Here is a 24,221-nt window from a genome sequence, read left to right as displayed (position 1 = left end):
ATTTTGGGGCAGATGAAAGAGGCCAGATGCAGTGGCCGGGCTGAGCCCCCCGGCCGGGCTGGGCTCGCTGCACAGGGCTCTGCTGGCCCCGCAGCGCAGGGCAGGGGGCGGGTTAATCACAAAGTACTGGCCGTGCTGGCACCGCGGCCGCTCGCCCCCAGCCGCGGGGACAGAGCCTGCGGGCAGAGCCGCGGGAGTGAGACACAACATCGAGCTGTAAAATCAGCCCCTGCAAAACTCCCAGCGTGGGCTGGCTTCCAGCCCCAACAGATCCCAGTTTCACCCACCTCCCTGGACTGGAGTTACTGGTGCCTCGGATCAACTGCTCTGGCAGTTTTGACCGGTGCCGCAGGAGAGTTTGGGCACTGGGCAGGGTCTGGGGGGCAGGCAGGCAGGGGCAGCACTTGGGGTGGCTGGGAGGGGACAGGAGCAGCCTCATTTTGGCCATTTTCAGCAGTTTGGGCTCGCGATGGAGCTCATTTGGTCCCATAGCCGACGAGGGCAGCGGCCAGGGGTTTTGTTTATTTTCCTTCTGTTTGCTCCTTAGCAGAGTCCTGCAGCTGGGCAGTTTGGAGGGGGGAGGATGGGGGGGACACCCAGAGGAGGGTGATATTCCCGTGGGACCATCTCTTTTGTGGCTCTGAGGTGACACTTTGAAGGCGAGCCTGCAACTCCGCAGGACAAAAGTGAGCTGAGATGGCTGACTGGGGGGACAAAGTGCTGACAGGGGCCCCCCTCAAAGTGCTGGAAGGGATGCTGCAGCGAAGCCTGGCCGAGGAGAGCAGCACAGCCCTGGCCCAAGCCTGCCCACACCCCCGGGCACCCCCTGGGCACCCCCTGTGCCCCTCCCTGGGCAGGGAGAGGTGGGCGAGGGCAGGTAGAGATCAGGGGGCACTGGGGCAGGTGGGGGTCTGCGCAGGGGGCAAAAGCAAGTGAGATGGAGGGAGCTGGGAGCCCGCTCCTGCCGCCGTGTCGCTGGCTGTACCCCAGGTGTGTGGCTTGGGGGTGCCTGCAGATGGGTTTGCTGGGGGGATTCTGGGTGCACAGGCGCCCCTTGGGTGGCTCCACTCGAGCCTCCTTAGCCCGGAGATCGGGGTGTGTTGGTTGCTTCCCAGCAGCCAGCTGGGACACACAAATGGCAACTTGTTCCCAACCCCAAGTGAGGCAGAAACGGCAGGAAAAGCGGAGCGGGAGGGAATTAAAAGGCCTCTTCTCCCTTTGTGTTCCTGCCGGGAGAGGGAAGGAGGTGTCCTAGCGGTCGCCTGCAGAGGATTTGTGAGACTGGGCTGGGAGCCCCTCTCGCTGGGTGTGGGGGGTGCAGGCAGCATCAGTGGGGTCCCTGCCTGTGCCCAGGGTCGTGGGGATCTGCTTGAGATGCAACCCCTGGGCATCGCTGAGCCCGGCCTTGGGCAGTGGAAATGCACTGCTTCGAGTGGGTGGGAGGTTTGGGGTCTCGGTGTGCCCTGGCTTTGCTGGGGTGTGTGGTCGCGGACTCCAGAGCTGCTGGCACCCGCTCAGGCTGCAGGGGGGGAGGTCTGCCCATGGGGGGTCCCGGTGGGGGTACCCACCCATGCTCACTGCAGCCATCTCCCCTGTACCCCCGAAGTTAGGAACTGCCCCGGGGCAGATGTCTGTTGCCCCAAAGTGTGCGGGAAGGCTTCCAGGTGCTGGGGGGGGGCGGGGGACACAGCACCCCCTGCCTCAGAGATGCCTCTGGCCGCCCTGCTCCCCATCAGATGCTGTTTTCATGAATACAGAAGGAGGGAGGAAGCTCAGGGCGGCTCCCCTGGGAGCACATTCCTGCTTGCTCTGGAAATGCTGCTGCTCCCGGCCGATGCTCCTGAGTTTCCAGCCTGCCTGAGGAGAGCCTGGGAGGTGGCCTGGCTCTCTGGGGGGGGGCTGGCTGTGCTTTCAGCGGCTCAGGGATAAGTAGGCAGAAGAGAGGCAGAGGTAACAGCTGAGACACAAAAGCAAGACCTGCCTGCTGTCAGTGGGGACGAAAACTAGCAGAGGGCTTTTTTTTCCCCTTTGATGCTAAGTCTGCGGGCTGTGCTCGCTGGTGCGCTCTCCTCCATCCCTCTGCACTGCCGGCCAGCTCCCAGCTCCGAGCTTCCAGCAAGCTGGGGCTCTTCCAAGGGTGAGCCGGGGCAGCAGCCCCCGGGAGGAGCGCAGGGCGGTGGGGAGGGACGAGCTCACACTGCAGAGAAGCACCTGCTCCCTCGTGCTCTGACACATTCTTGGGTTTCTTTGGGGGTTCAGAGAGAACATTGGCTTTGCTACAGCTGGGAGATGGCGATGGGGCCGACAGAGAGATTCCAGCAGCGGGATGCTCCGGCAGAGCCCCTCGGCCACAGCTGATACTCAGCAGGGACAGGCAGCCCCCTGCCCAAAAGCGGGCACAGCCCTGCTGAGGGGTGCAGTGTGCCCGGCTGGGGCTGCCAGCTCTGCTGCCCATAAGAGGGGCAGAGATTTGCAGAAAAGAAGCCTGTGCAGCCAGGCTGTTGGCAAAGCAGGGTCCTGAGGGGGCTGTGGGGTCCCAGGCTCTGCAGAAACAAGGAAATCCCAGGGTGGTGCAGAGTCAGGGGTTGTAAAAATAAAAGTGAGTGTCAAGACCCTCACCTGCCCAGGCTTTCTGGGCTGTGCCCCCAACCCATGAAGGAGGCAAGCTGCTTTATCTCCCACCCCATTTTGTAGTTAAAGCCGACAGTCTCCTCCTTTCCTGCAATTCCTAGATGCTCTGGGGGTTACACCAGGAAGGCAAGAGCCAGGGCCAGGCACCTGAACCTGCCATGTCACGTCCCTGGTGTGCACGGCTGGGCTGGGAGGGCCACAGTCCTGCTGGTGGCTTTCTGGGAAGGTCTCCCCAGTGTCTCCCAGCCCTGTTCAGCCACCAAATCTGCCCCTCCCTTCACTTTCTCCATGCCATAGGGAGGTGCTGGTGTCCCCCGTGTGGGTTCACTGCAGCCCCTGCCCTCTCTGCCCCCAGCCGTGCGTGCAGACCGGATGCGCGGCGGGAGGAACAAGTTTGGACCCATGTACAAGCGGGACCGTGCCTTAAAGCAGCAGAAGAAAGCTCTGATCCGTGCCAACGGCTTCAAGCTGGAGACCGTGCCTCAGATCATGTCCCCGGTGCAGAACGACTACAGCCTGTCCTCCACCATCCACAGCATCCACACCATGTCCAAGACCTTGCCGCCCAACCCCGCCGCCCTGACGCCCGTCGACTACGAGCGCAGCCCCTACGGGACGCCCTCCCTGGGAATGACTGTGCCCAGCCACGCGCCGCTCGCCGGCTACCACTACCCCTCCTTCCCCAACCGCACCATCAAGTCCGAGTACCCGGACCACTACACAAACACACACGAGTCCGTGCCCGCCTATGTCTACCCAGAGACCTACCCCAGCAGCTCCCCCCCGGACATCCCCGAGGTCATCCTGAAGCTGCTGCAGCTGGAGCCCGACGAGGCCCAGGTGAAGGCGCGGATACTGGCCTGCCTGCAGCAGGAGCAAGGCAAAGGCCGGCACGAGAAGCTCAGCACCTTCGGCCTCATGTGCAAGATGGCTGACCAGACCCTCTTCTCCATCGTGGAGTGGGCACGGAGCTGCATCTTCTTCAAGGAGCTGGAGGTAGGAGCCTGGGCGAGGGGGAAGGATGCTGCACTGGGCGGGTGGAGGGAGGCAGGTAGAATTTGGGCTGAAACACTATGAGAATGGGATGTTGCCATGGGTAGGATCGGAGCTAAAATGCCGTGAGGGGTGGGGATGAGCCCAGGGCTACCAGATGTGCTGGTGTGTCCCCGTCCCGCTCCCGGCTCCCCACACGGCAGGGCTGGAGGCACCGGGCCTGGCTGTATTGCCAGAGTGATTCCTGCTGTCGCTGTGGGGCTAATGATTTCAGATTCATCACGGCGGGGGCAGGTGTGGAGGCAATCGCTGGCAGAGTGACTGCAGTGTCAAGCTCAAGATATAATTGAAAAATGCAACGTTGAGGAATTATAGTTGAGACAATTCTCTCCTCCGCCTTTAGGAGGAAAATCGATGCTGTCAGGTGGGTGCCTATTAGCACCAGGCAGCCAGGGCAGGGCTGGCCGGGGCAGGGGACATCACCAAGCCCTCTCTGGACCTGCTTCTGCTGCCAGCAGCCCATGAGCGTGCCGGGCTGGGGGACATGGTGCTGCCCCTGTCCTCCTGGGCCACCCCACCTAGCAAATCCCCCCAGACATTTACTGGGGCCAACGGGTGGATTAGCAGGGGTGGGACAGCTTCTGCCTTCCTGCAAGCCTTGCCAAGCTTTCAGACATTCTCTCTTCATCTCCTGGGCTGATCTAAGATCCCAAGCCAGTGCATAAATGGGAGACAAAATTTTGCAACGTGGCCAAAACCCAGAGAGTCATGTCCTGGGGCAGCAGGAGACCCAGGTACCTTCCCATGCTCTGAGTGTGAGGCTGAGCTACTTGCTCTGCCCAAAATCACTGTCCTCCCACAGTGCCGTGGGGACTGTGCCCAGGACAGGGCCAGGCTCTTCCCCGTGCCCTCCCCGCAGGGTGCCATGGGGCTGAGTGTGGCAGAGCCTCGCGGCTCAAAATAGCCCCTCGCTGCCAGAACAGTGTCAGGAAACAGCATTGTGGGGGTGGGTTGGGCTCGTTTCAATCATATCAGTGTCCAGCCTGGATTTTGGGAACAGGGTGGTTGTTGTTTTGCAGGAGATATTATAAACAGTGTAAATTCAGCTCCCGGCTGCATTGCTGTGTAGCCTTGTAACTCCATTGTCAGCCTGATTGCGCCACCAAAATAGGCTGTTTCCATGTGAATCCGCGTCGGTGGGCGCTCCTCCTCCGGCGAGGCTCTGGGGGGGACAGCAGAGGGAGAGGTCTCACCTGGGCAGGGCCACTGGCACCTTGCCGGGAGCGGGGCACGTCCCCTGTCGTGCCCAGTTCATGGGACATCGTGCCCCAGGGACGGGAGCTCGGCTGGGTCCATCACGGACACTCCGGCGCCTTGTGCCTTTTGCCTTTGCCCGTGCAGGAGCTCGGGGCAGATTTCCAGCATCTCACAGGGGCAGGGACCGCAGGACACCGTGTCCCACCCTGACTCCAGAGGGAGCGTGAGAAAGGCTGGTTGTCACTGGCCTTGGCTCCCCCTGAGCCCCTGGCACGGGGCTGTGGTGCCCGGGTCCCTCTGTGCGTGTCGCCCCTTGGGACGGTGCCGGGGCGGTGGCTTTTCCTTGGGCATGTGGAGAGAAGCCTTTGGGAAGTGGAAGAAGGACTGTGGCTCCTGAAACCCCCTTCCTGCTCCTGCCGGCGCATAAAAGCCAACAGCTGCTGGGGTGGTAAATGAACTCCCGCTAGTGCAGAGTTTATGGCTTTACCCTAAAGCCCACTAGCAGGGAGTAAAATCACGCTCTCACAGATCGATGCCACCACGCAGGCAGGCCCTGCTGGGTGCTCAGGGCTCCTGGGAGCAGGGGATGCTGGCTGCCACCTCCGTCCCCTGGGAACGGCTGCACGAAGGTGACAGCCTCCATCAGCAGCGGGGAAGGGCTGTCGCCCGAGGGTCCAGGCTGGAGGAGCGTTGTGCTGGGGCTGCTACCATTCCCACTCCCGTCCCTGTTCCCAGTCCCAGTCCCACACTAGCAGCCCAGCGAGGGCCAGCGGCAAACCAGCCCTTTGCCATCTCCTCCTGCTGGGGTGGGGGCCCCCGGGGAGAGCCCCCCCGGCTCCGCGGCTGCGGCTGGGGAAGCGGGGGGGAGGTGGGCTAATGGCCTCTTGACATCGGCTCACACGCCACGTCCGCCCGCAGGCGCGGGGCAGTCAGATTGAAAACAGATTTAACTTCCCAGATATATCGTTTCATTTAAGGGCCAGTAATTCTGTCAGTCTGCCACTGACAAACGAGGGTCCCCATGCCAATCCGCCGGGGAGACTGATGTCGCGGCGTTCATCTCGTGTCACCAGACAGAGAATTACGGACTGCGCTGGCCTTCGGAGGCAAGACTAATAATGCCGCGCGGCAGAGAGGGATTTGGGGGCCCACTTGTTTATCGAGGGCCGGCCAGGCAGCCGCGGCGCGAGGCCGCGCGGGCGGAGGTGGAAGAGGTCAGCGCTGACGCCCATAAATACGAACTTTAACTGAGTCTAGATGAGATGTGTCAGGACTGAGGGAAGATTTGCAGCATCTCTTCAGGAAGAAAAATATGGGCCGGGGGTGAAATATATTTTGTTGGGTCGTGAGTCTCAGGCAACTTTGTCCTTTCAGATGTAATTTTTTTATATATATATGGAGAGAGACAGACAGAGAGATGTGCATACACACGCACACTTGCACACTCACTTTGTGTCTGGGTTCGGTTTGGTTTGTATATACTTATCTTGCACAGCCTGGTTTATATAGGTGTTACTGCCACACGTACATATAAATATCGTGCACACAGGGGTGCAGTGACCTTTAGATTGGGATGAGCAGCCAGGAATGCTAAACAAATTGCCGTGGTTTCAGCCTGAAGGCCGGGCTGGGCTGGGTGTGCGGCGGGTCCCTGCTGCTGATGGAGCGGCACGGCGCGACTGTGGGGAGGTGGGTTGATGCTGGTCCCCTCCTCAGTCCCTTCTCCCCGTGGGGCTGGGGCAAACCACCCTCCCTTCCATGGGCAAGCACCAGTGGTGGTGGGGACACACACGCGAGGGCACACCATTCCCACGGACCGAGGGGTTCCTGTGGGTCTCTCTGCTGGGCTGCTCTCCCTGGCTTCTCGCTGGAGATCTCGGAGCCACAACGGAGCCCATTTGTAGTCAGTTGCTTCTCTGCCTCTAGTATGCATGGGTCAGCCTGACCCCATCTCCTGGCCAACAGCCAGAGCGTTTTTGGCAGATTTAAAATCTCCTTCTGGTCGTGGATGCTGCAGCAATGTTTAGCATGCGATGCACTGGGGGAAAAGTGACGGCTTTCCCTGGCTGCCGCGTCCCAGCCCTGCCCTCGCTCCCGAGGCACACACAGAGCCACGATGCTCACACAGCCCTGCAGCCAGATGCCTGTGAGCACCAGCAGAAACTGGTAGCGTGGACACAGCAGTGTGCTCTGCCAGCAGGGACATGATGGGATCCTGGCCCTACCACACAGGTTTTGGTCATTTTTTTTTTCTTTAAGATGCCCATTGCGGTGGTATCTGGGCAGGAGGATGGGGACCTGCATTGACCATTAACACCTTAGGCTTGTGTGGGGTTTTGATTGCGGGTGGCTGGTGGATGGTTATCCACTTTTGCACTTCTCAGTAGCCAAGGTGACGGGTCCTGCTCACACCCAGTAATTGCCCGGGCTGTGGCTCGGGGCGCTGGCGTGGGCTGTGCACCCCCGTGGGACCTGCTGGGCCAAATCCTGCACCAGTGATCTGGGAGGAGACCCGAGAGCATCCCTGGGGCAAAGGCAGGTCGGGAGCATCCAAGAGCTCCTTGTGCCCATGGTGGGCTGAAACCAGGTGGGGAGAGGCTGGAGATGGATGTCCTGGGACCCGCTCAGGGCTTCCCAGCAAAGTGGGGTTGCTGGTGGGTCACCTTGCTGCTGAGATGCTCGAGGGCAGATGGTGGTACCCAAGGTGAGGGATGCCCTGGACCAGCAAGCGCAGCAAGGCTGTGCCATCCCCATGGGGGTTTGGCTTTGGGGTGCTGGGGTGGCCCAGGCACATTTTGGGGAGCCCCCAACACTTCCAGGGGCTTCCTCCCCTCGTGCCTACGAACCCACAGGGAGGGTTGCAGGACGTTTAAAACTACATCCACATGCAGGTCCTGCAGCCCCTGCCCAGGCAGCACCCTCCATGCCTCCGCACACCCTGCCTCCCCTCCGGCCCTCGGTCCCAGCCCATTTGCCTCAGGGAAATGCATTTTTCCGTGGGTCACAGCCCTCCAGCAGCAAGGCGCTCTCGGCGGCTGGGCAGCAGAGTGCTCTCCCTCCACGGGGAGCATTTCGCTGCGTGTTTTGTGAATGGGTTAAATGCTTGCTTTAAAAAAAAATTAAATGAAAAAAAAATCGCCTCTTAAAGACAGCTTGCATCAGGTCCTTGATAAAGCACTCCGTTGAAAAGCCTTGACATTAAAAGAGGAAGATCCTTTGCTTAACTTTTAAAGGCGGGAGTGCGTGCGTGCTGCCTCGCTGGGAGGATTGATTGACTCTGAGTGGCCGTCCATTAGCAGCCCTCTCCTCCTGGGGGCCAGGCTGGCCCTGGGCACAGGGGAGGTGGTCTCCAGCCAGGACCCCCTTGCAGAAGAGCTGCACGGCTGGAGCAGGGCCACGGGGGGATACCCGCTGCCACCACAGCATGGGGACACCCAGCCTGGTGCTGGGGTGCAGGCAGGGCTGGGGTCCCTGGAGGTGTCCCTGAGCCCTGGGCAGCCCCCAGAGCTCCCAGCCCACCCCATCACGCTCCCAACCATGTCCCCACCATGCCATGGCCACGGGGATCCTGGGTGAGATGCTCCCAGGAAAAGCTGCGGAACATCAGTGCATGGGGGCAGGAGAGGGATGTGCTGCTGAGGGGATGCAGGGAGATTCTCTGCCGAGGGAGCTGAACCCACCTGCAGAGTTTGGGAGAAGCTGGTTAGTAATTTTTAAAGGAAGAAAAGATTTTGAAACAGCTGAAATGCTTCCTTTTGGAAAAGCTGAATTTTTAAAAACCATTTTCAGGGCAAAGCCTTCAGTCTGTCCCTTCTGGAGCTCGTCCTGCTCAGGAATGAGGCACAGGAAGGAGCTTCCAAAACAACGCTGTGATTCAGCGGAGCGGAGGAGCTCGGCACTGTCAGGAGCATGTGGCTGGGCTGGCAGCACGCTGCCAGGGCCGGACCCCAGCTCCCTGCGAGGGCTGGCCATGGGTACAACCAGCCACTTGCCTTGGGGCAGAGGTCAACACGAATACAGAAAATTTCCATTTTGTTTTGGTGCTGAATGAGCTTTTCCCCAGTTCTTTGTTCAGCAGCTGAACAGAAAGCCCACGGTCCGTACTGCTGGGCCATGTACCGTGGTTTCTTCAATGGTTTGGGCGATGTGGTGGTGAGCCCGGCCTTGGCAGCCCCACGGCACCTCTCTGCAGGCAGGTTTCATACCGTTGGGCAGGAGCAGGCGCTGCAGTCGCTGCCTTCAGCTCTGCATCTCCCTCCCCGCGCTGCCGCGCGTCCGGCTCTGACCACCCACTGCACTTGAGAAACAAATCCCGGCGGCTCGCGGGGAGTGCCGGGCTCCGAGACCATAAAGCTCTTTCTCATCTGACTTCTATTCCTTTTGCAATCTCCCAGCACTGGTTTATTGCAGCCTCTTCAGCAAAACGAGGGTATTATCCAGTCCTGTGATACTGCATCTGTCTTCCTTCTATTAAAGGCAGGGAGCACAATGGCACTGCAGAGCTCTTCTGCTGGCGCTGAATTTGCTCTGCAGGGAGGTATCACTGGTAACCCCCGGCCCTTTGCCCACACCAGCCCTGCAGGAGAGGGGGGGGTCCAAGCAGGGGACGGGGGGTTCAGCCCTTTGCAGAAAGGAGTTGGGGTCCTGTGGAGAGCGGTGCTGAGGGGATGAAGCCAATGATGAGGGGACGAGCTCTGGCAGCTTGTTCTGCCCATCACTGCCTGCAGCCCACCCGTGTTCCCAACAGACCTGTGTGGGTCCTTGCAGGCTGTGTCCTGGGCTGAGCTTCTTACACACAGTCGCAGGCATTTCGTTGAAAGCGTAGCTGTGGACACCTGTACCTGTGCCTGTACCTACACACCAGCACATGTGCAAATGTGCATGTGATCACACGCGTGTTGGTGCGTGGGCAGAGGATGACCTGGCAGCTGCAGGACACGGTGATGCCCCACAGCCAGGACCTCCCCTGCAGCTCTGTGCCCCCCCCGCCAAAACCTGCCGTCCCGGGCAGGGAGGCGACACTGGGTACCGACTTCTTCAATTCTAAAGCATCCAGAGGGGCCGCCCGGAGACACAGGGCTTTTGTGCAGCCACCACACGTTCCCTCCTGCCTGGGGACGTGGCCAGCAGACATTTTGTTAAAGAGTTGTGTGCGGTTCGGGGAGGTTGTGCCTGGTGGGGGAAAACCCGTGCTGATGGCAGCCAGCAAGTGCCGCTGAAACATGCTGAGATGCTTCAAAGCTGCTCTGGCTGTGTTTCAGGTGGGCGACCAGATGAAGCTGCTGCAGAACTGCTGGAGCGAGCTGCTGGTGTTCGACCATGTCTACCGGCAGCTGCAGCACAGCAAGGAGCACAGCGTGCTGCTCGTCACCGGCCAGGAGGTGAGTGCTGGCCATGGAGACCATGGTGACTGCTGTGGAGGGGGCAGTGGGGGCTGGGTGGTGGGGCTGGAGGGGGTCCCAGGGGTGATTTGTGTGCTACTTCTGGTCGAGTGTGGCCGACTTGGCTCAGGGTGGACAGGTGGTTTTTGCTGTGCTGTGGGACTGCTTCTGAAGAAAGTACCACCCCATCCCATCAGAGAAAAAAGTTTCTCATGGAAAGATCAACAGCCACAGCTGTACTTGCAGAGGCGGGAGGTGGGAAGGGGCCTCATCCTGCCCCAGGTGTGGATTATGGAGCTGCAGGTGTCTGCAATGTCAGCACCCACCTCTCTTTTTTAAGCAGCACTGGAGAAACCAGATTCCCTTTTCACCCGTCAGCCTTTGCTTTGACACCCCCAGTTCTCAGTCAGTTCTCTGGGCTGGTGCCTGGCTCCTGCCATGTGTGGGGTGCCTGCAGTGGGTTTGGGGGGACTGGGGCCACCACAGCTGACACCATCCTGGTCCCTGCAGGTGGACATGTCGACCATCGCAGCCCAGGCTGGCTCCATCCTCAACACGCTGGTGCTGCGGGCGCAGGAGCTCGTCCTGCACTTGCACTCTCTCCAGGTGGACCGGCAGGAGTTTGTCTGCCTGAAGTTCCTCATCCTCTTCAGCCTTGGTGAGCACCGCTGCGGGGGGCACCGGGATGAGGGGTGGCCACGCTCGGGGGTCCTGGCCATGCTGCTGTGGGGTCTCAGGTGTGGGAGCACAGCTGGAGGGGCCATGCACAGCCCAGGGTCGGGCAGTGCTGGCTGCTGTGCCCGTGGGTGACGAAGGGGCTTTTAATGAGGGGGCAGGAGCGAGGGCTAGGACCTGCCGGTTGCTCTGCCCCGCCAAGGGGTCTGAAACGTCTCCTGCTGTGGGTCTGGGCTCTGCCCCCCGCCGTTGGTGACATTGTCTCCCCGGTGGCTGTGGGGAGCCTGTTTTGGTCACTGACCCATCTCACCGGGCAGGGAAACAACCGGCTGATAGAGCCAGGGCAAAACAGGCATGTTGACAGAGGCGGCGACTGGGGACAGCCCTATCTCCCGGGATTTGCGTCAGAGGGCCCGTGCCGATTAGGCTCAGCCCCGGAGCCTGCGGTCGGGCCGAGGCGGCGGGTTCACAACATCCCACTCGCCCAGACAAAATACCCGGGAGCTGCGGGCGCTGCTGCCAGGGGCTGCAGAGTGGCTCTGCCCCATGCCTGCCCCGCTCCCACCCTGCCCGTGCCACTGCACCCGCAGGGAGCATCTCCCCATCCACCATGGGCAGGGATGCACCTCCTTTCCCAAAGGCATCACCCTGAGGCAGGGATGCCCATGGGATTCCCGCTGGAGCGCTCAGCCCTCTGTGGGATGGTGCAACTGTGGATGGTGCCGAGCACCACGAGGAGCCCAGGGGGTCCAGCTGCCTTCATTACTGGTGCTGACACCTTCCCCTCAGCCCCGTCCCAGCGGGAGATCTCACCTCCCAGCGCGAGGATGGTGGCGGGGCCTGCGAGGGGCTCAGCTGGCTGTCGTGCTCTGGGCTCGCACCTCTGCCACCGCGGCTGCTTCCCTTCCCACACCTCCTCAGCCGCTGCTAATTGCACACACCCGGGCCCAGTGGGAGCTGGCATTTCCCCAGGGAAACTTGTGCTTGGGTCCCTGCAGCGGCCGGGTGCTGGTCCCGAGCTGGGATGGTGATGCCAGCTTGGGGCAACCCTGTCTCCATCCCTGACCCTGTCCCAGTGCCTCAGTCTGTTCTTGCCCTTCTCCATCCATGATGTCCCACCCCAGGGGGCTCCTGCCAGTTGGGCCATGAGCTGCTCTCTGCCCCGTGTGGGCACTGCCGTGTGTTTTGGTAGTTTGTGCTTGACGGAGAGTCTGCATCACTGTATGTCACTGTCACTGAGGAGCCAGCCTGCTCCAGGAGCAGCACTGCCACTGGGTTACTGGGTGAAGTGGGGGGCAGTGACACGCTGCAGGCAGAGGGAACCCACTCCCCCATCCCAGAGGACGGGGTCAGGGCCAGTACGGTCTGAAGGACACGGCGGTTTGACTCAGGTTTGCAGTGGATGTCCCCGCTGGCAGGGGGGCCGGGCAGGGCGGGTGTCTGCTCTGCCGTCCCCTCCTGCACCTGCAGCATCTCCTCCCGCAGCTTTCTGTTCCTCTGGAGCTGTTTTGAAATCCAGAGAAATTAGATATGACAATTTGCTGTTCAAGCAGTGATAAGGTGTGGCACAAACAGTGCCCGGGCTGGGAAATAAAGGAGCTGGGACCTTCCCCAGCTGCTGCCCTGTGGGCTTAGCACCCGTGAGGACTGTCCCCCCACCGCCCCCAGCCCAGCCAGCAAGAGCAGCGTCCCCCCGGAGCCCCCAGCCCCACACCACCGTGCCCATCGCGGCTGCGGTTCCGCTTCCCCAGAGCAACAGCTTTCAGGGAGGGCGTGGAATCAGAGAGCTGTATTTCCCCATACATCATTTTGCCCCAAATCCAACTTTTTCTCTCCATATTGCAGAGCTCACTTGGAGTAATTTGCCCTTCGCAGGCTCAGCTGTAGAGGATGGGATTGTGTATTATGTGCAGGATGTAATTGCCTTTAACAAGAGAATTTCCACATTTACCACTCTGCCACAGCACAATCAAAGCCAAGCCCCGCTCACAAGAGCTGCCATTTGAGTTCTAAATAGATTTCTCTCCTGAGCAGGTAAAGAGATTTAATTAAAATTAGGGCTTCTCAAAATAGCAATATTTATGAGGACGGCACAGGTTAGCTTTGTTCTACAGAAGGGCTTAATAGAGCCTTAATGGATTGACCTATCATTCGATTTCATGACTTACATTCATGAAGCAGCTACTCTTGGGGAGGGGAGGAAGAGAGGCTTTTATAGCCCACATTCCCTTAAGCGTTTGCAATTTATCAGCAGCTTCTCCCAAACAAAAGGAGCTGTGAATAGGAAGAACACTTGAGGGCATAGAAATAATCCCAGGCATATCTGTATGTGTGATGGGAGGCTTTGTCACAGGACAGTCTTTGCAACTGCTGCAGTGTCTCTAAATGAAGTGAGTCAATGTTATTTGGACAACATTCTTTATTCCTTGCAGGAATGAAAAGATTATTCAAATATTCAATTAAACAGTGAATAGGGTCTTTCAGAGAACCAGGTGAGTTCATCGAGTAGAACTAGCTATTGTTGAGCCAACTCAGGGGATAGATTTGACATTTATCAATATAAATTCTTTTTTTTTTAATGACATGCACAATAACCTTATGCAGATAAAGAGATTTCATAACAACAACCCGGGTAGAAGGGAGGCAGCCACAATGGGAGCAAATGTGCCGCAGGAGTGAAAAGGGAAGGGTGATCTGATAAAGTGCATCTTGGCACGACCCACGGCACTTTGTGCCATGGGCACGGCCGGGGCTGCATCTCCCCGGGGGCCCCCTGGCCCTCCCCCGGCTACACCTCCGCTCCCCAGGCTCTGCCAGAAATAAACCCCAAATTCCCAGCCGCCTTGGCCAGAACCCGTGCCCAGATTTCCCCGTTCCCAGCCCACAGGTGGGATGTGTCCTGGCTCCCACGCAGACCTGCATTTGGCTGTGCATCAGGGCTGCTGGCTGTGGGCAGCGAGCGCAGCGCTGCCGGGTGCCTCCGTGCCCTGCAGCACATCCACTAAAGCCACTGGCCCCAAACAGACTCGGTGCTGGGATTTGTTGACAGGACTAGAGGGAATGGGCACAAATTTGAACATAAGTTCCATCTAAGCATGAGGAGGAACTTCTTTCCTGTGAGGGTGGCAGAGCCCTGGCAGAGGCTGCCCAGGGAGGTGGTGGAGTCTCCTTCTCTGGAGACATTCAAACCCACCTGGACACGTTCCTGTGGGACCTGCTCTGGGTGGCCCTGCTCTGGCAGGGGGTTGGACTGGGTGATCTCCAGAGGTCCCTTCCAACCCCATATCATGCTGTGATTCTGTGAGATGCCGTGGCTGTGTGTGGCTGTAGCTGGCTGACAGGGTGGCACACAGCAGTGTTCCCCTAAAGCACTGAAATCTGCACACAGGGCTGGTTTAACGACGTATTGCACAGATTAAAAATCAGTGCTTCCTTCTCAGAGCGCTGGTGGCAACCTGAGCACTGAGGCAGCATCCTTAGAGGGCAGATCCCAGCTCGGGTGTCCTGGAGAAACCCCAAGCCACCAGCCTGGGCTGTCCCTGCAGTCACCCTCCTGCTGTGGCAGTTACAGACCAGGCATCCCCAGGGACAATCTCTGCCCTGGGGCCGTGGGTGCCCCAGCTGAGTGCTTGAGTGCTGCCAATGCCATGTTGGCACCAGCCCCTGCAGGATCCTTGGTGCCACTGCCTGCTGTGCCACTTCCCCACCCAGACCCAGCAGTGGGATTACTGGGGAGCTGCTTTGGCCCTGGTGAGGCTCGGAGGATTAGGGTTTCCAGGCTGGGGAGCCCGGTTGCCACATTGGAAAGACCAGGTTTATCAAGGAATTAATGCAGCCGCTTCCTCGACCTTCGGGAATTAAAGGGGGCTGTTGGCAGCAGCTCCCTGTGTGTGGGCACAGCTGGGAACTCGTTTTGCCTTTGTAGTTTCCTGGGTGGTGAGGGCAGGGGGGCACCAGCCCTCCTGCTGCCCCAGAGTTTGGGTGTCCGTCTTCAGCATGGGAGGCAGAGCTGGGATGAGGAGCCCGTGGCCGGGCAGGGATGGGGCACAGAACCCCTCTGCACTGTGTTTTTGTGCATGAGGGCCATTGACACAGGAGTGTGGGTCCCTCCTGGCACAGCACAGATGGGGCAGACACACGGGTTTAGCACCGTATCACCCTCCTCCCTCCTCCCTTGCAGATGTGAAGTACCTGGAGAACCACACGCTGGCGAAGGACGCTCAGGAGAAGGCCAACGCGGCGCTGCTGGAGTACACGGTCTGCCACTACCCCCACTCCACGGACAAGTTTCGCCAGCTGCTGCTGCGGCTGGCGGAGGTCCGGGCGCTGAGCATGCAGGCGGAGGAGTACCTCTACCACAAGCACCTGAGCGGGGAGGTGCCCTGCAACAACCTCCTCATCGAGATGCTGCACGCCAAGCGGACTTGAGCGCGGCCGCCCGCACAGACCCGGTGCTGCCAGCGGGGTGGCGGGGGCAGGACGCGTGCCTGGGGCTGGGGGGCCAGCGCCACCCCTCCACCCCCCCGTCTCAGTGATGCTGTTTGACCCGTACTATTGGAACAGTCCCAGATGGTTTATTTTAATACACAGTAAGGACGGCTGGTGGCTGCGGGGCCCTGGGCTCGGTGGCCGCACTGCCCCATCACCAGTGCTGCCCCTCGGCTCCTCTGCACACACGGTGCTCGAGCTATTGCCTGCCCGACCCAGCTCTGCGGCACAAAGGAAGGGCAAAGCCTGTCCTGGCTTTTCTCCTATTGATGCTCCTCTCCTGCTGCCCCCACCAGCCCTTTCTCCACCGTTACCATCCCTCCCCCAACCCTGCCCCATGTCTCAGGGCCCCGCATGCACAGGGCAGGGGAGAGGTGAGGTGAACCCCCCCCCCCGCCGGGTTGTGGTTTTGTGGCATTTGGGGTGTTGCCAGGCCCCAGCATGGAGGCAGAGGATTTCTGCAGAGCCAAGCAGAACCCCAGGGCTGAGGCTGGAGCCGTCAGCCCCACGCAGCCATGCTAGGACCCCAAGGTTTGTGTACCGGGGTCCCTGCTCCTGGCTCCCCGCAGCGTGGCTGCCTGCTCTGCTCTGCATCCCGCTGCTGCCCTGGCCAAGCGAGGGCAGGCAGGGACAGGAGGTGCTACCCCTCAGCTGAGATTAGTTTTCTCAGTGCTGGAGGCACCAGCCGTGGCTTTGCAGCCCAGGGCAGCCACTGTGCCTGGAGCCCACGGGTGTCTGCAGTCAACACGTCTCTGGCGTGTCAAAGCTTTGCTGTAGAAGCTCCAAGGGATTTGGTACCAGGAGCAGGGGACTGTCCTCAGGACACTTTGGGTCCATGGCCCTGCTACTGCACCCTTGGTGCCAGCACTACACCCCTGCGGCTGGAGAGCTTTGCAGGTCATGGTGCCCAGGCAGCATCAGCACCGTGACCCAAGCTGGTTCCTGAAGTGCAAGGACGGGGAGCCCTGGGATGGTGTCCCCAGGCAGTGCAGGTCCTGTCTCGCTCCAGCCATCAGCTGTGTCCAGGAGAACAGCCAAGGGGAAGAATGGGACAGGGATGGAGCCTGTCCCCTGCCCGCAGGTGACGGTGGCAGAGCAGCGGGGCAGGAGGGAGGTGCAGGGCCCAGGCTGCAAACAGCCTGGAGCTGCTCCCGTGCCAGCATGTGCCCGGGGACTCGGGGAGCTGGGGGGCATTGCAGCCCCCTCTTGCAGTTACCTGCCCAAATACATGGGTAAGGAGTAATAAGAATTGTCTTGTGCTTCATGCCAGGCCCAGCTGAGCCCCCAGATCCTGAGTCACACTCTGCTGTGTCCCTGGGTGACAGCAAATGCTGTGCCAAAGCCACGAGCAAAGAGCTGCCAGTTCCTCTCCCAGCACAGGACAGGGGCTCACAGACACCACTGGGTAGCACTGGGGCTGCAGCCCCCCAGGCTGGGACGTACTGGACTCTCACTGCTGCTTTCTCTTGGTCTCAGCCACGCTCTCCTCTCCTCCCACCCCACCACTGGGCAGCACAGCATGGCCCCCCCGCCATGGCCAGACCCCCTGGCTCTGCTGGGGCTCCTCAGCACGGCTGGGGTTGGTTCAGGTGTGTTTTCCACGGCGGGTGTTTGCTCCTGGTTCTGAGGGGGCTGTTGTCTGCCGTGGCTCCACGCAGAGCCGGCGCCTCGAGGAGCTGCAGACGCTGCGCCCGGAGCCACGCAGCTCGTGGAAGCTTGTTAGATGCAGAAGAGCATGTTTGTCTCTGCTTTCAACATGTTTGTGCATTTTTCCTCCTGAAGTCTGTGGTTCGGTTTCACCTTCTTTTTGTGAACTTAAAGAACTGGAGAAATTGGTTTGGGAGGTAAAAGATGTTTTATTTTCAGAAAATGAAAAGTGTCCTTAAGTGTCTCTCTCTCTCTCTGTCTCTCACATCCTTTTCTCCTTCTCATCCCTCCCCTTTCCCACCCTTCCTTCCCAGGCAGGAGGTTACCAACTTCCTTGTCAGGAGCAAACCACTGTAATAAATTTTGCAGTTATTAAAAAAGGCAGACTTTGTCTTTTTTGGCTGTCTTTCTACCTCTCCTTGTTGGTGCCAACCCCTCCTCCTGCTCCCCGTGGGCAGGCTGGGATGTCCTGCCTGGTGTCCCAGCAGTGCTTGGCCCCGGGTCCCACAGATAACTCTCGAGGTACGTCGCCTGCCTTTGGTGGGAGCAGGACCCTGTGGCTGTGTGTGGGGGTGTCACTGCTGTGGTGTGATTCAAGGCATCGGTGACTCAGGATCTGGTTCAAAGCGCTGCCAGGAATTGCTATAGAGTGTTCTGCGAATGAGCTCAGGAATGACAGCATTTATGGGCAGTTAGCTTAGACTTGGGATTTTTCATGTAGCCCTTGGTGGTCACTGTAGCTGAGAGCCCCCAGCGAGCCATGCTCTGTGGCAGGCAGCAAACCCAGGGGGCAAGCACAGAGCTCTGCCACGGGTTTGATGCCCTGTCTGTGAGTATTTCCCTGCTGGGAAGTGCCCCACACCATGGCTCTACCCGACCCCAGTGCCTGGAGCTGCTGCTTGGCTGACTCTGATCACAGGAGCGATGGTCTGCTCTCACACCCCGCTCTCCTGACCCACACCGGGCTGCTCTGGGGCAGGGAAGGCAGCAGAGGAGACAGCACACAGGTTCCCTGCGCCCCCGTAAAGCCACGGCCACGCTGCTGCGCCCAAGCACGAGCCCATTCCCGTGGACACATTGCAACAAGGAGAGGACGGTACCTTTAAAATCAGCATTTACTGTCATTGTAATCAGCAGAAAACCCAACTCGTTTTATGTGCTCTAAACACTAGGAGGTAAGAGGACAACCAGAACAGAGGGAGAGAAGGCAACCGCCGCTGGTGAGGGGCCAGGCCAGCCGGGTGGGAGCCCAGGAGGAGCAGGGAGAGCAGGGACTTATCCTAAAGACACTACTGAAATCAGCTGCTTTAGAAAAGACTCGAAGCCAGCTGCTGTCTGCCCTAGTGCATGTGCTTCCTACGTGGCCTGTCCCCATCCCTGTCCTGGCAGGGCGGTGAGCTGGGCCAGCGTGGGGCAGGGGAAGGTGGCTATCCTCGCTGGCATGGGAGCCTGAGCACGGCCACCACGGGCAAAGCTGGGCTGGATCCCGTGCTGCTGCCCCAGGCCCCCCAGGCTAAACCAGCTTTACAGCCACCACACACAGCCAGGCTGCTGATGGTGCCATGGGGTGGCTGGCAACCCCAGCAGAGGCTGCACAAGCCACGGGGACCCCTGGGCTGGCATGCAGGCTGGGCAGGAGTCACAGCGATACCTGCCTGTTGGTTGCCCACCCCTGGAGAGGAGTGGGTCAGTCTTCAGCAGCAGTCGAAGCCCCATAAGACCCCCCCCACGCCACCCCAGACCTGCTGTGGTTTTGTCTGTACATGCTGCCAAGAAGACGTGCAGGGCTAACAACTCTGCCTGGCTAGGACAGCCCTCCACATGGAAGCCAGCTCCTCAGACCTGCCGTCCTCCCGGCTGCTGGAAGAGTCTCGACGTTGTGGGCCCAGAAAGTTCTCAGAAACCTAAAGCAAAAGAGAGATGGGCTGAGCTGCGGCGGCAGAGAGGGGAGGGCAGGGATCTGGGGTGGGGGATGCACTGGTGGGGGTCCCACAGTGCACTGGAAGAAAGCTCAGCCCAAACCTGCCACAGGACAGAGCACGTAGGATGGAGCACAGCCTGCCCTGCCGTTCCTCTGCCAGCCCACGGCCCCCCCTGCCCCTTTAGGGGTCTCTGAAATACCGTCCTTACGGCAGGGAGCCAAAGCAGCCTCCCTGCGTGGGGCTGCAGCTGAGGAGGAGAAACCTCCTCTTCCCCTGCTCAGTAATTAGCCCACCCTGCAGAGTGCCAAGCTCTGAGAGCACTGAAGAATGAGGTTTAAATGGGATTTAATGAAAATACCAGCACTACTGTGGCAGAGAGCACCAACACCGCACGGGCTGGACCCCCCTCCCTGCAGGGCACAGGGCACCTCTGCCCATCGGGAAGGACAGTGGCACAGGCAGCAGCGGTGATCCCACCACAGGGGTCAGCATCAGGGGGGTCTGCGTTTCTCCAAGTGCCCACGGCACTCAGGTGTTGTCCTGGCTTTGAATCCCAAAGATCCACAATTTCCTTATTATTTCAAAACCAATCTTATTTAACGCGGTATGACGAGAGTTGCAGAATTACTCAATATTGATCACAGAAAGGCTGGGCGGTGGAGACAAGATCCATGTTGCTATGTGTGGCTTAGCAACATATAAATGTATTCAAACAGAATAATGAAATTATCGTGGGGAAACAAAGCAGCCATCACTTGAAGAGATGGAGGATGTGGAAGCCTCTTGGAGCTCTTGTTTGCCAAGACAAGGAGGACGGTACTTATTGTTTGTGCAAATATGTGAACCGCCCCCCCCGGCCAGCCCCTGCTTACATAAAGGCTGTAATGAATCCGGGCAGCGCGCTCGCTGCCGCGCACAGCTTTGTACAGCTGGGCTGGAGCTCATCACTGCGGAAACGGGCGGCCTCCCCGAGTGAATTGAGTCCTTGCTGGGGGGGAGCCCTAATATTGGGGGTGGGGAGGGAGCCTACGCTGCCTCCCGGCCACAGCTGTGCCACAGAGCTCCTCGTTTCTGTGGTTCCCAAACTGGCCTGGTGTTACCTGCATTTCATCTGCCCTCGTCCTCACACGTGCTAAGGCACTGCTGGGGGCACGTCCCACCTTCCCCAGGGACACACTTGGAGCCAGCGCGATGCCCACAGCTCCCACGGGAGCCTGGCTGAGGGGCTGGAGCAGGGGGGAGGTGGATCCCACCCCAGATGCAGCACAGCTCTCCCGGGAGGCTGCGAGCAGGTCAGTTAAGCCCCAAGTCTCCCACGGGTGCCCGGGGTCCAGCGCTCCCCCTGCCCACCCACTCTCCCCCCGACTGCGGGGCGGGAGGGCTCCTGCCAGCCTCCTGCTGTACCACCCCAATTCTCATTAGAGCTGCCTGGAAACCTTCAAATAAAGATGCTTGGGGCAAAATACATCTCTTCAATAAACTATTATGGGAGAAAACAAACAGAGGAAGGGAAGCGGAGCCTGTTGGAATGATCTGTCTCTCGTCCATCACCAAGCACACAGGTTTATGGGTTGCTTCCCCCGGCAGTTGTTATCCCCAGGAGCTACACAGCATTTTGCTCTGCTGAACAAGCTGTGACGATGGGAGCCTGTGCAACGCTGCGCTGCCCTGGGGTCTTCCAGGCGTTACTACAGCCGGGCATTACTGCCTTTTAATATTTTTTTTTTAATAGCTGGAAGCACTTGTCTTTGAGCCTGGCTCCTCGGAGCAGCGCAGCGTCGCCGGCACCAGCACTGTGCTGCACACCGGCTTGCACGTACACAAGTGTGCAGAGGAGTGCTCTTCTGGTTCAAGGAGATCTTCTTGTTCACCCCAGGCTGAAGGACTGCCCAAGCGAGGGCTCCCTTGCCCTGGGGCGCGCGAGGAGCCGCTCTGGGTGCTCACCAAGAGGGTGGCCGTGCTCCACGCTGCCCTGAGCCCACCGGCTGCTTCCACGGCCCTTGTGCATCCTCCGGTGCCCGAGGGAGCAGCACCAAGACCAGCCCTGTGTCCCCACCAGCCTCTGGGCAGACCCAGTATATTTCCAGTATATTTACAAATATACCGAGGGCTTACCTGAGAAAGCAAAACCAAACTAAACAAACCCGCCTCTTTGCACAGCTGGAGTTTAATGACACGTGTGTCTGGATTAAAGTGTGCAGGAGCAAGTGAGGGGGGACAGAGCACAAAGGCACGTGCCGGGTGTAGGTCTCGCTGTCTCTGAGACCCCACTCCCCACCCGAAATGCCGCAGCACATTTACTCCTGGATGCCATCGCTCCTGCCTTGCTCGTGTGTCCACTGTGGGGAGGAAAGCTGCAATGCTTCTGGGTGGCATCGTCTCGAAAATAGTCTAAGCATGCCCTGCTTAGACACTTGATGTGGAGCAAAATCAGAAACCTGCTAATGCACTGCTTCCTTTGACAAAAGAAAATGTAACAATGCAGAAAAAAAAAATAATATCAAGCCATCCCTGGTGATTCTTCACTGCACTGTCTGCTTGAGTGGCCCCATCCAGAGACTGCACTGAGAGGGCTGGGAGCACTCAGCAGTGGCTGCTAAAAAACCCATAAAGCTAAATATTCTACACCCAGACCCGGCGGATCCGGTGCCTCGCCCAACGCAAGGGCCGGAGCAGGGAGCTGTGTCTGGCCAGCCTCCCCCCAGCACTGCAACCGAGCAGAGGTCTGGGGCTTAGGAGGGATTTCTGGTTTTAATTCTACCCACCTCCATGGTGACATTGGCCTTTCTACAACCTGAAACAGAAGCAGCTAAATGGCTGCTTTTAAGCTCATAAATCCAGCCCCGTTGGAACACCCCTTCTTTGGGAGCAAGGCACTTCTAACACCCACCAGCAGCAACAAGGAAGGTGCAGAGAGAGAAGCTAGGTGGGGGCTGTGATTTGGGAACCCTGGGCTGAGCCACCGGGGCTGCCGGGGAGAGGCAGCACAGGCAGCACTGGCAGAGCTGCTGGGGCTTCATACCCTCCCTCAGTCTGTTCAGGGGGACACGGATCGCCCAACAGCCTGGCCAGGACTGCACCCACCGGGGCAGTTTGCAAATAAAATGTTTCCCAAAGCCTGAGCAAAATTCACGTGCCCTCTGGGCAGCACTCCACCACGCAACCACAGAAACCAGGATGAGCAATAACAAAAATTAAAGAAAATGATGAAGGCAAATGTTACCTGAGGATTTGAACGCTGTCAGCTCTACAGCCTGAAAGAGGGGAGAACATCTGTTAGCAGAAGGCACACCTCTGATTGCTCCACTGCAGGAAACCCACCAGCACCCTCCCCGGGGCCAGCGGGGCTCCCCCAGCACCCAACCACCGAGCCACCGCACGGGCTGGGAACCAGAGCCTTCATCCCAGTCCCCAAGGGATGGCACCTTGTGGGGTGTCCCTGGACACAAAGCACCTCTCAGCAGTGCCGGGGCAGTGAGCTGTGCCCTGCTCCATGCGCCCTCTCTGGGACCCCTCCTCTGGGGTGACCCAGCGGGTGGGAGACCGTGCTGGACAGCCAAGGAAAATCCAGGAGAAGAGGAGAGAGAACTTTCTCCCCCAGAGCTGCAGTGGAAAGAGCATGCACAAGCCTGCACCCCGTGCTGAAGTGATGGCGAATACTCTGCGAGGTGTGAAATTCCTGCTCCCAGCCCAGCAGCAACAAATATCACCAAACAACATTTAAAAAAGCTGAAATACAAAGAACATCTCGTCTGTGTTTGTATCTTCACTCACTCAGTGTTTTGTCATTTTAAGTGTTTTCAAACGTTTTTAAGTAGCATCTTCTCTTCATCCAAACTATTGTGCAGCTGCCAGTGACATTCCCCGCTCCTCCAGCGAGTGCCGTGACTCATTTAGCCGGGGAGCAGGAAAAACAGCACTGACTTGTGTAAGGAAGGAGCAGGGGAAGCAGCACCTCTCCAGAGGAGGGTGGCACCCCTGGGGGCTCAGCTGTGCCGATGAAAACTGCCCGCAGCCCTCATGACCCCCATGCCGATGCCAAGGGACCCTCACGCTGCCGCCCCATGGGCAGCGGGGCTGAGCCCCCATCCCCGGGCAGGCACCGGCAGCAGCTTCACCTTCTGATGCAGCCATGTTAGTTAGAAAGGAAACACGTATATTAAAAACTCAATGTTTAAGCAGCAAAGATCCAGCAAAGTCCTCGGTGACCCTCACACAGAGGAAAGCGCTTTCTGTCTTTGCCTGTGAGGAAATGCCACGGCCTTGGCATTTAGGGGATCTGCTGCCTCCTAATGCTCCCTGCCTTAGGAAACTCAGGCCCCTGGGCTAATCCCATGGGCCCACGTCTCGTACCTGGTGCCAGGGGCTTAGCCCTGGTCCCAGTTTACACAGCCAGCAGCTGGCTGGCTGAGAAAAGCATCACCTGTGAGTGAATCCCGGTGGGTGCTCAGCACGAGGGGAGGAACGGCATTAACCACAATATAAATCACAAGAGATGAAAATATGGATTTTATTGAGTGGCTTCAAAACGATATGCCAGCTATAGAAGTATTATCTATTGGATAAATAAGAGCTGTCTATGTGACACAGGTTTTCAAAGGATAAATATTAGAGAGGGAGAGAGAGATCCTTCAGCGAGAGACTCATATGAAAGTAGTGTTGGATTTTATTCTGAGGAAATTACAGCACTTGTATGTCAAGTGCACAAGGACTGATGATCATTTCAATAGTGGGAGATGGAAGTTGTACCAGAGTAGTCAAATTAAAATTGTTCCCTGCTTTAGGCCCTACCTCGCTGAGCTCTCCATCACACTCCTGCACACCCAGCCTGCCCTCCCCAGAGGGACACAGCTCGCCCACCACAGGGACAGCGAGTCCCTGCTGCCTCATTCTCCTTTGCTGTCCCTGGGGAAGTCTTCTGCCCTGGTCCCTACCAGCCTCTGCTTGGTGCTTTACTGGCCAAAATTCACTGGTCCTTCTCTTTACCCTCCCGGTGGCAGGGGGATGGTTCCCCACCGACTCAGGGGTGAGCTCACCTTGGAAATCGGCTGTTCTGGGACCCCCTCCTCTCCTGCCCCCAGAATGTGCTCTCTCCCCTGTTGTCCTCTTCTCCCTGCCCCTGCCCAGCTCTGGCAATCACCTCCTGAGCCAAGCACAGCCACGGCAGGTCACCAGCCAGGAGCTCCTGCCAGTAGCCCACCTTGCTCTCCATCTTATGCTCCTACAG

General features: G+C 59.0%; 2 protein-coding genes across 6 annotated transcripts in view; one reads left to right on the top strand and one right to left on the bottom strand.

The window, feature by feature from the left end:
* The window catches only part of NR5A1 (nuclear receptor subfamily 5 group A member 1), an 18,997-nt gene extending 3,454 nt beyond the window's left edge, over positions 1 to 15,543 (top strand). Inside the window, exons 3-6 of the mRNA XM_014942744.1 lie at positions 2,987 to 3,627; positions 10,143 to 10,262; positions 10,773 to 10,920; positions 15,118 to 15,543. Of these exons, the coding sequence (XP_014798230.1) occupies positions 2,987 to 3,627; positions 10,143 to 10,262; positions 10,773 to 10,920; positions 15,118 to 15,365 (1,157 nt within the window). The 3' untranslated portion in view covers positions 15,366 to 15,543. The remainder of the gene's footprint in view (positions 1 to 2,986; positions 3,628 to 10,142; positions 10,263 to 10,772; positions 10,921 to 15,117) is intronic.
* Positions 15,544 to 18,201: 2,658 nt separating this feature from the next.
* The window catches only part of ADGRD2 (adhesion G protein-coupled receptor D2), a 28,241-nt gene continuing 22,221 nt past the window's right edge, over positions 18,202 to 24,221 (bottom strand). For 3 of the 5 annotated variants that reach the window (XM_014942782.1, XM_014942783.1, XM_014942781.1), the window contains 2 exons: positions 22,218 to 22,248; positions 21,243 to 21,407 (listed from right to left, as the gene is read on the bottom strand). In XM_014942782.1, the coding sequence (XP_014798268.1) occupies positions 21,292 to 21,407; positions 22,218 to 22,248 (147 nt within the window). In that variant the 3' untranslated portion in view covers positions 21,243 to 21,291. Of the gene's footprint in view, positions 18,977 to 21,242; positions 21,451 to 22,217; positions 22,249 to 24,221 lie in introns of those variants that run through there. The other 2 variants (XM_014942785.1, XM_014942784.1) reach the window with 2 other exon arrangements.

The sequence above is a fragment of the Calidris pugnax genome, unplaced genomic scaffold (assembly GCF_001431845.1).
Source record: "Calidris pugnax isolate Ruff unplaced genomic scaffold, ASM143184v1 scaffold102, whole genome shotgun sequence".
Classification (NCBI taxonomy): Eukaryota; Metazoa; Chordata; class Aves; order Charadriiformes; family Scolopacidae; genus Calidris; species Calidris pugnax.
This window is presented reverse-complemented; position numbering and strand designations above follow the sequence as displayed.